The 10231-nt window shown below is 41.7% G+C and overlaps 1 protein-coding gene across 1 annotated transcript in view; it reads left to right on the forward strand.

The window, feature by feature from the left end:
- The window catches only part of TXNRD3 (thioredoxin reductase 3), a 74444-nt gene that overhangs the window by 32466 nt on the left and 31747 nt on the right, over positions 1-10231 (forward strand). Inside the window, exons 8-11 of the mRNA XM_049642254.1 lie at positions 2982-3124; positions 5354-5469; positions 6467-6692; positions 8358-8450. Coding sequence (XP_049498211.1) covers positions 2982-3124; positions 5354-5469; positions 6467-6692; positions 8358-8450 — 578 coding nt within the window. The remainder of the gene's footprint in view (positions 1-2981; positions 3125-5353; positions 5470-6466; positions 6693-8357; positions 8451-10231) is intronic.

Here is a 10231-nt window from a genome sequence, read left to right on the forward strand (position 1 = left end):
AATATTACACTGTAGGTTAACTAACTAGAATTTAAATTAAACTTAAAAAAAACGGAATACCATATCAGAATTTCTCAGACTTGAAACATGGGACTGGTAGGAGCTACAAGTGTAATCTTAGAGGACTTTGAGTTCATAATATTTTGTAATCGTATTTCCTTTTAAACAAAAATCTACCACATGTGAAAAAGAAGAGTTCACTCTGGCTTATAAGGTATATGTGCAAAAATCAATAGATTCATCACATCAACAATAAGAAATTAAATATTTAATGAAAATTGCAACAAGATGATAGAATAAGTTGGGATAAATTTACTAGGAATGGACAAAATAGATAAGGAAAGTATAAAAGCATAACAAAAAATATACTGAGAATTTTAGATGGGATGTCTCAATATGGTAAAGCCGTTATCTCAAAATTATAAATGTCTCAACAAATTTTTTTTTTTTTTGGAACTTGACAGATTATTCTAAAGTTTGTATTGAAAGTGAATGTGTGAGGATAGCTGCGCAGCCTTTGAAAAGCGTGGAGAGTAATTTTTCCCATCAATAGTTAAAATGGTGATACTATTACAAAGCTAAACAGGTGGATGAAACCGTAGAGCAGGTGGTTCCAAAGTGCCAGTCCCTGGATTTGCCACATCAGAATCTCCTGGGGGACCTTGTCTTGGCTCCATAGGTTTGTGGCAGGTCCAAGAATTTTTATGTCTCAGCCTGATTTCCCAGGGGATCCTGGACTGAGAAGGTCCTTGGGATAAGGGGTTCTTGAAGGGTTACAAGCATAACTTTTCCAGCTTAGAGGGGAGGAGGGATCTTAGGATATGAGGACATGTGCCACTGTGGAGAGGCTCATCACTGCTGGGTCATTACCTTCTGGGCTCAGGGTGTGGGGGTCGGGTAACCTCTGGATTGCAAGATCTTAGGAGACTTTGCTGCATATTGACATCCTAGAGGGAAAGATATGATATCCAGGCCATGAACTCGCTGGATACATTCCTGATGAGTACTGAGGCCTTTCTTGAGAGTGTTGGCTAGGGTGAGTCACCAGACGGGACCTGAGGATGAACCCAGCGGACTGGGTTTGCCTTCGGGAATCTCTTCCAGTTTGATGGGAGCCCCGGGCTGGCCTCTGTGTATTATAAGCATGGTGCTGCACGGAGACCGGTTTCTCCTTTGGGAACCAGCATCAGCAGACGAGGTGGATGAACACCAGGAAATAAATCCCGTCTAGAAGATCCAGGATGACGAGAAATTCCGATTCCAACAGCTCCTGCTCCATGTCCAATAGGAAATGAGCAAACGTTGTGATACACGTGGTGGGCAGCGGTGAGCACTAACCACACCGATTATAAAGCAGCGTAGGGTCTTGGCTCTCATAAAACCACCTCCAGGTGAACTGACAGGGAGGGGCCCAGGCAGGGCTGGTCAGGAGGATGTGTGGTGCTCGCTGACCTGAGACCCGCTTCTCTTCACATCCGGGGTGCCGTGTGCACCAGGCCTCCTGGAGTGCAAGAGTGGCCGTGGGGTGCTCCTGAATGATAATCTTCCTGCCTTGTGATGTTTTGGACTGGTTTCCCCATTCTCCTCTCCATGGATGTTTTTCTTCTTTTCAGACGTTTTGCTTATGTTTTGTAATATTAAAGAGAAAGAAGTATAAACCGTAACTGGCCTGAAAAAGATTGAAGTCTTGCGTTCCCTTCTTTTCTTTTTTTTTAATAAATTTTTTTTAATGTTTACTTATTATTGAGAGACAGACAGAGAGAGTATGAGCAGGGGAGGGGGCAGAGAGAGGGGGAGACACAGAATCCGAAACAGGCTCCAGGCTCTGAGCTGTCAGCACAGAGCCTGATGCGGGGCTCGAACTCACGAACCGTGAGATTATGACCTGAGCCGAAGTCGGACACTTAACCAACTGAGCCACCTAGGCATCCCTTGCGTTTACTTCTTGATTGTTTTTTTTTTTAATAATTTATTTAGTTTTTAATTTACATCCAAGTTAGCATCTAGTGCAACAATGATTTCAGGAGTAGATTCCTTAATGCCCCTGACCCATTTAGCCCATCCCCCCTCCAGTAACCCTGTTTGTTCTCCATATTTAAGAGTCTCTTATGTTTTGTCCCCCTCCCTGTTTTTATATTATTTTTGCTTCCCTTCCCTTATGTTCATCTGTTTTGTATGTATATACACCACGTCTTCTTTATCCATTCATCCGTTGATGGACACTTGGGCTCTTTCCTTACTCTGGCCATTGTTGACAGTGCTTCTATAAACACTGGGCTGCATGTGTCCCTTCGAAACAGCACACCTGTATCCCGTGGATAAATACCTAGTAGTGCAATTGCTGGGTCGTAGGGTAGTTCTATTTTTCGTTTTTTGAGGAACCTCCATACTGTTTTCCAGAGTGACCGCACCAGTTTGCATTCTCATACTTCTTGATTCGTAAAGCAGTACACAGTATGGCTTCCATGTGGTTGTATATGATTGAGCATTAAAAATAAAATCCAAAACAAATAAATAAATAAAAATAAAATAAAATAAAATCCACTTTATATATATACAATGGAGTATTACTCGGCAATCAGAAAGAATGAAATCTTGCCATTTGCGACTACGTGGATGGAACTGGAGGGTATTATGCTAAGTGAAATTAGTCAGAGAAAGACAAATATCATATGAGTTCACTCATAGGAGGGCTTTTAGACACAGAACAGATGAGCACAAGGGATGGGAAGCAAAAATAATATAAAAACAGGAGGGAGGGGGACAAAACATAAGAGATTCTTAAATATGGAGAGCAGACAGAGGGTTGCTAGAGGGGTTGTGGGAGGGGGGATGGGCTAAATGGGTCAGGGGCATTAAGGAATCTACTCCTGAAATCATTGGTGCACTATATGCTAACTAACTTGGATGTAAATTGAAAAAATAAATAAAAATAAAAATAGAATCCATTTTATGCCTTCACTCTGATTATTTATTTTCAGTGAAACACAACTGGGAGACCATGACAGAAGCAATTCAGAACCACATCAGCTCTCTAAACTGGGGCCACAGGTTGTCCTTGAGGGAAAAGTCTGTGGACTATGTCAATTCCTATGGAGAATTTGTTGAACATCATAGAATAAAGGTACTGTTTGTTCATTGCTTTTCTTTACTGTTGCTGGAACTTGCCTTGATCTAAAAACTCCACATTGCATGTTAAGGGCTGTCGCTGATGTATGCACACACACGGCCTCGAGTGCACTCGCTTCTTCCCCAGTGTCGTTGATTCCACACGCCCTGCCGAATTGAAGGAATTGCCTTTCGAGAGAGCCCTTAATTTGAGGTTATTATTTGCCTTTTGATTTTATTACTATCTTAAAAGAAAACGTTTAGACTAGGTAGTTCAAAGTTTAAAAGACTAAAACTAAAAATTTTAGCAACGTAATTCTTTTTTACAATGAAACCTTGGGTGGGGGGGGGGGATGGGAAAAATTGAATAAGTAAGTCACAGGGATAAAAGGTACAGCCTGGAGAATAGAATAGAATAGCATGGTGTTGTATGGGGATCGATGGCAGCGACACTGGTGGTGAGCACAGTGTAACCCATGGACTTGTGGAATTGCTGTGTTGTACACCTGAAACTAATGTGACATTGTGTGTCAATGGTACTTCAGTAAAAATATAATGATTAAAAAGTAAGAATAAAATGAAACCTTAACCAGGACTCCAATATATTATTCATAAAAGCATTAATAAAAGTAGCACGAAAAGGAGCATATTTTATAATTTTGTAATGTTTACGTATCTTAAGATCGGCACGTAAGGAAAATGAGATCATTTTGATGAACACAAAAATTTTAAATTGGAGTTATAAAAGACCATATAACCCTCAACACCTAGTTTTCTTTTGAACTCTGCTTTCATAGCCCAGTGTGCAGTGTTCTTGGTGGGATCTGAGGTTATTTTGTAGTCCTTCGTTATCTCTGGAAAGGTATGAGGTGGTCCACTCAAAGCCGCCCCTTTTGAACCCACACGCAGTCCAATTTGAATTCCGTCAGTCACATGAAACATAACAGAAATATGGGTCGGGTAGTTTCATTTCTCAGATTGTGACATGCCCAGCACATTTGGTTGAATAGAAGCCTGTCGTTCACAACCGTAGCTGCCTCTTGCATGCTTCCTCATTTACTGATAATCGGTGTCTGCTCAGTTAATTTCAGGTTTCTGTCCCTCCACCCCCACAGCCTGCGCTTGTCTGTCTCTTTTCGGACCCACCTGAGCAGGTGGCTGTCTCCAGGCGGCCCGGCCTCCATCCCACTATTTAAACCACCTTCTTGGGGCGCCTGGGTGGCTCAGTCGGTTAAGCGTCTGACTTCGGCTCAGGTCATGATCTCGTGGTCTGTGAGTTCGAGCCCCGCGTCGGGCTCTGTGCTGACTGCTCTGTGCTGACTGCTCAGAGCCTGGAACCTGTTTCAGATTCTGTGTCTCCCTCTCTCTCTGACCCTCCCCCGTTCATGCTCTGTCTCTCTCTGTCTCAAAAATAAACGTTAAAAAAAAATTAAAAAAAAAATAAACCACCTTCTTGTTTAAACACCTTCATCGGTTTTTGAATTTTTTTGATGAAAATGTATTTATGAATTATGTAATTGAAAATATGCCAACAATGAATAACCTTTGCTGGTTCCCCAAAGCCGAAATCTTTAAATATATATATTTTTAATGTCTATTCATTTTTGAGAGATAGGGCACGAACAGGGGAGGGGCAGAGAGAGGGGGAGACACGGAATCCGAAGCAGGCTCCAGGCTTTGAGTTGTTAGCACAGAGCCCGACGCAGGGCTGGAACCCACGAACCGTGAGATCATGACCTGAGATGAAGTCTGACACTCAACCAAGTGAGCCACCCAGGCACCCCCATAGCCAAAATCTTTAGAATGGCATATAAATGTGTTCACATTTGGCACTAATCTATTTCCCTTCGCCGTGACACAAACCCGCCTTTCCTGCCACTTTCTGGCCACTTGCTGTTTCCCAGACACCAGCCGCTTTCAGGCCTGTGGGCTTTTTATATGCCCTGTTCTCTCTGTGGATTTCCATTCTTCCCAGATCATTTCACTTTCTTGTCTCCACTTGAAATATCACCACCTTTGAAGCGTCCTTGGCTAGCTTTGCAGCCTACTTCCATTGGGCTCTTCTGGTTGATGTTTTGTAAAGACTTCTCTTTTCTATGTTGGTGTTCATCGCCCTGCATTATTAGTTTTACACGTCCGCTCCTGTTGGATGGGAAGGTCTGTAAGGGTCGTAACTGGTTGTCCAGAGTGTCTCATACTCTACAGTGTGTGTGGAAAAGGTGAAATTTACTTTCCTCTCTTCCAGGCAACAAATAGAAAAGGACAGGAAACTTCCTACACGGCTGCAAAATTTGTCATAGCAACAGGCAAAAGGCCACGGTATTTAGGAATCCAAGGAGATAAAGAGTACTGCATTACTAGGTAAGATTAAATAGGCAGTTGTAACTGGAAGTTGCGTTACATTTATGTTTCCAATTTGTTTAGTCTCTGATATTGTTTCACAGAAGATTTGAATTGATGACACATAAAAAGTATAACACAAGAAGCTAAGTGGTTAACATCACGAAGCCAAGAGAAAATAATGCTAGGTGAAGTCCAAACTGTGGGACAAATACAGGCTGTATGATTCTAGGTGATTGCTCATCGAGGTCTGGGAATTTCGTGGAGGCCAAAGCAAGGAAGGGAATGCAAATAGCTTTAGTGTTTAGTGTCTATATGATAATGAACCAGTGGATCAGGAGAAGCGTGGCTGTTCTTAATACTGAGATTTCACAGTAACTATCCCTGGATGGTCATAAAGAGGACATTGTATAACACATTATGGTACAATGACTTTCAAACTTTTTTGAGCAGATGCACATTAAGAAATGCATTTTTCGTTGTACTGTTCAGATTTACACACACACACACACACACACACACACACACTCAAACCATGTTTCTTATCACGTATAATGTTGTCTAATGTTTTCTATTCTGTTTCATTTTTAAAATACCTTCACTTGTGATCCACTAATTTGATTTTGAAAGAACTACTGTGGACACTATTATAAACTCCAAAAGGCTGATTCTGTCCGTGTTTCTTCCTTCAAACACCACGCTGCAATGCAGCCAGACCTCTACACATTGAAACCTAAATAATTCGTTTCATTTAAAAAAATGGTTTTTTTAGATTTATTTATTTTTGAGAGACAGAGCGCAAGTGGGGGAGGGGCAGAGAGAGATGGAGACACAGAATCCGAAGCAGGCTCCAGGCTCCGAGCTGTCAGCACAGAGCCTGACGCGAGGCTCGAACCCACGAACCATGAGATCACGACCTGAGCTGTAGTCGGACACCCAACCGACTGAGCCACCCAGGTGCCCCTATAACTCGTTTCATTTTTATTGCCTGGGCGTTCCTCTTGTTTTTATTTTTCAGTGACGACCTTTTTTCTCTACCTTATTGCCCTGGCAAAACATTAGTAGTGGGCGCGTCTTATGTTGCTCTGGAATGTGCAGGAGTTCTTACTGGCCTTGGCTTAGATGTCACGGTTATGGTGCGCTCAGTCCTTCTTCGGGGCTTTGATCAAGAAATGGCAGAGAGAGTGGGCTCCTACATGGAACAACATGGTGTTAAGTTCTTAAGAAAATTCATACCTGTGATGGTAAGTCTGAAAGGCATTCGGAAATTCCTTTTATTTTTAGTTTTTTACTCTCTCTTTAGTTATTTTATTCTACCGGTCCTTATTTCATTTCATGAAATAAATTAGTCTGTACTCATAAGACACCTTAAAGTTAGTGTACCCACCTCCTGGTCTACAGAACTGACCTCCACGTGCCCACCGTCCTCGCCCCATCCTTGCCCCCATACAGGAAGGTGTCCTTGTTCCTCTCAGGCCCTTGTGTATTTTCTCACTGTCTCTCACTTTCCCAGGGATGCCCCATCTTCAGTTAGCTGTCCCCCCCCCCCACCCCCTGCGTTTCCCACCTGTGTCTCTGCTCTTTAAACAAATGAGCCTTCCCTGCTCCTCTCTGCCCTTCTGGCTGGGTCCCCATGTTTCTTTTCCTGTTTATAAGGAGACTTCTGGTTTCTTGCCTCCATTTTCCAGTTCAGCCAACTCTCAGCTGCTTCTATCCTTGCTAACTGCTTTGAAATTGCGTGTTGGGGGGGCGCCTGGGTAGCTCAGTCGGTTAAGCGTCCGACTTCAGCTCAGGTCACGATCTCGCGTTCTGCGAGTTCGAGCCCCGCATCGGGCTCTGGGCTGATGGCTCAGAGCCTGGAGCCTGCTTCCGATTCTGTGCCTCCTTCTCTCTCTGCCCCTCCCCCGTTCATGCTCTGTCTCTGTCTCAAAAATAAATAAACATTAAAAAAAAAAAGAAATTGCGTGTTGGGGTCTGTGGCACACTCCATGCCGTCAAAGCCAATGGTCACATCTCTGTCCTTATGTGATAGGCTTCTGGGTAGCATTTGTGAAATTGACATGCCTTCTGTTTGAAATATTGTCCTTTTTCTTTTTAAATCTTTTTTAATGTTTATTCATCTTTGAGAGACAGAGAAAGCATGAGTTGGGGAGGAGCAGAGAGAAGGGGAGACACAGCATCTGAAGCAGGCTCCAGGCTCTGAGCTGTCAGCACAGAGCCTGACATGGGGCTCGAACCCACGAACCGCGAGATCATGACCTGAGCCAAAGTCAGATGCTTAACCGACTGGGCCACCCAGGCCCCCAAAACATTCTCCTTTCTTGACCTTCCTGGTCCCACAACCTGGGGTTCCGCATCTCCTTGACCTGTAAATGTCAGAGCACCTGCTCCCTCTTCTCTTCTCTGCTCATTTTACCTGGGCGGTCCTCGTTAGGTCCGTACTTTATTGTCTCGATGGTATAATGGCTCTCAGATTTATATATCCTGCTCAGGCCTCTCTCCTGAACTCCACACCCATTTATCCATTTGGCTGTGGGATATCTCTGCTTGAATTCCTCATAAGCATTTCAAATTTATTAAGACAAAAATGAAATTCTTGATTTTCTTCCTAAATGTATTCCCCAGCTCATCTTTCGGGCCTATCTCAGTAGTCAGTAAGTGGTGCTATAGTCTATGCGATTTATTAAGCCAACACCTACAAAGCATCCCTCACTCCTTTTATGTTACCACCAACTAGTCCATTAATGTAGTCTTACCTCCAAACTGTATTTTGTGACATTCCTTTCTTTCTCTGTCTTTACCTGGTCCAAAAACCTAAACGCACACACACATACACGTGTGTGCACCCTATGACCCATTTATTTTCTGTCACGTTTACACGGAATCATTACGTGTTTTATCCTTACCAGGTTCAACAGTTGGAGAAGGGGTCACCTGGCAAGCTGAAAGTTGTGGCTAAATCCACCAAAGGGCCAGAAACTATTGAAGGAGTATATAATACAGTAAGTTTTTATTTTATAAGCATTAAGTGGGTGAACACGCTCATAAATTAGCACAGGTGAAGTGTATGGGAAAATTCTACCAGTTTAACTTTTTTTTCTTTTGGTTCTCTCTCAGACTATAATAAGTACAGCAGGTAGTTGAGCTGTTGACATTTGGTAGTTTTCACTGTACATGAAAAATACCCTAAGAAAACATATAAGTAGGTGTAATTATGCATAGAACAAAATCTGGAAGCAGGTATACCTGACTTACTTCTGGGGCATTAGATATCTTCTACCTTTGGGCATTTGAATAGTTTCAATAAAAATTCAATATATATCTCATCACTTCTCGGCCTTTTGGCTAAGGTCAAGTGTAAAAATTGAATATATCTTACAATCAGAAACAGCAATAAAGATCTTGTTGTTTTGAAAAACAAACAATATAAAATCTGCAAACAGTGTGAATAGTCCATGGACTATATTGGGTGGCAACAGTTCTAATTTAAACTGATGATATTTGGATGTCAACATTTCTTTTACATACTATAGTTTAGAGTTTTAACCTAAATGATACGTTTATGTTTTATATACTCATATAGTCATGATTATTTTGAGCTAAAAATGTAAACAATATGGGGAGAATCAACAAAGTCAAAAAATAAATAAGAAAATAAACAAATCAACCCCAGTTAAGATTTCTGTTAGAGTTGCATTAGATATATAAATCAATCTAATTTTTTTGCAATATTCAGTCCTCTGATCCATGAATATATCTGCTTTTTTTTAAATTAAAAAACACTTTTAATGTTTATTTTTGAGAGAGACAGAGAGAGAGAAAGCGAGCAAAAGCAGGGAGGGGCCGAGATAGAGGGAGACACAGAGTCTGAAGCGGGCTCCAGACTCCTAGCTGTCAGCACAGAGCCCGACACGAGGCTCTAACTCAGGAACCGTGAAATCATGACCTGAGCCAAAGTCGGACGTTTAACCGACTGAGCCACCTAGACGCCCCTAAATCTGCTCTTTGCCTTTTTATTTCTTTTTTTGCATAAGTGCCCTAGCAAGGACCTCCAAGAAATGCCAAGTGGCATTCTTGTCTTGTTCTCAGTATTGAAAGTTTTCAGTGTTTCATCATTAAAGACTAATGTTTTCTGCAGGATTTTGTTAGATATTATTAATTAAGTGAAAGAACTTCTTTTTCTTGTTTGCCAAGGGTTGTTTGGTTATTTCTTTTTTGTTTTTTAAAAATCATGAGTGGATGTTTGATTGTACCACTTTCTTTTGTAGCTATGGATCAAAACTTTTTTTCTTTAATCTGTTTATGTGTTGAATTACATCAGTTTTCTAACATTCAGTCAAGTCTGTATTCCTGGTATAAACCCAGCTTGGTAATGGTTCTTTTTGTATATTGTTAGATTTGGTTATTTAGAATTTTTACATTTATATTCATGAATCATATTGGCTTATACTTTTCCTTTCATATGTTGAGCTTTTCAGATTTGGGTAGCAAGGTTGTTCTGGCTCATGAAAACAGTTTGGAGTGTATTACCTCTTTCTCTATTCTCTGGAAGCATGTTTATAATATTAGAATTGGTTCTTTTTTTTTTTTTTTAATTTTTTTTTCAACGTTTTTTATTTATTTTTGGGACAGAGAGAGACAGAGCATGAATGGGGGAGGGGCAGAGAGAGAGGGAGACACAGAATCGGAAACAGGCTCCAGGCTCCGAGCCATCAGCCCAGAGCCTGACGCGGGGCTCGAACTCACGGACCGCGAGATCGTGACCTGGCTGAAGTCGGACGCT

The sequence above is a fragment of the Panthera uncia genome, chromosome A2, assembly GCF_023721935.1.
Source record: "Panthera uncia isolate 11264 chromosome A2, Puncia_PCG_1.0, whole genome shotgun sequence".
Classification (NCBI taxonomy): Eukaryota; Metazoa; Chordata; class Mammalia; order Carnivora; family Felidae; genus Panthera; species Panthera uncia.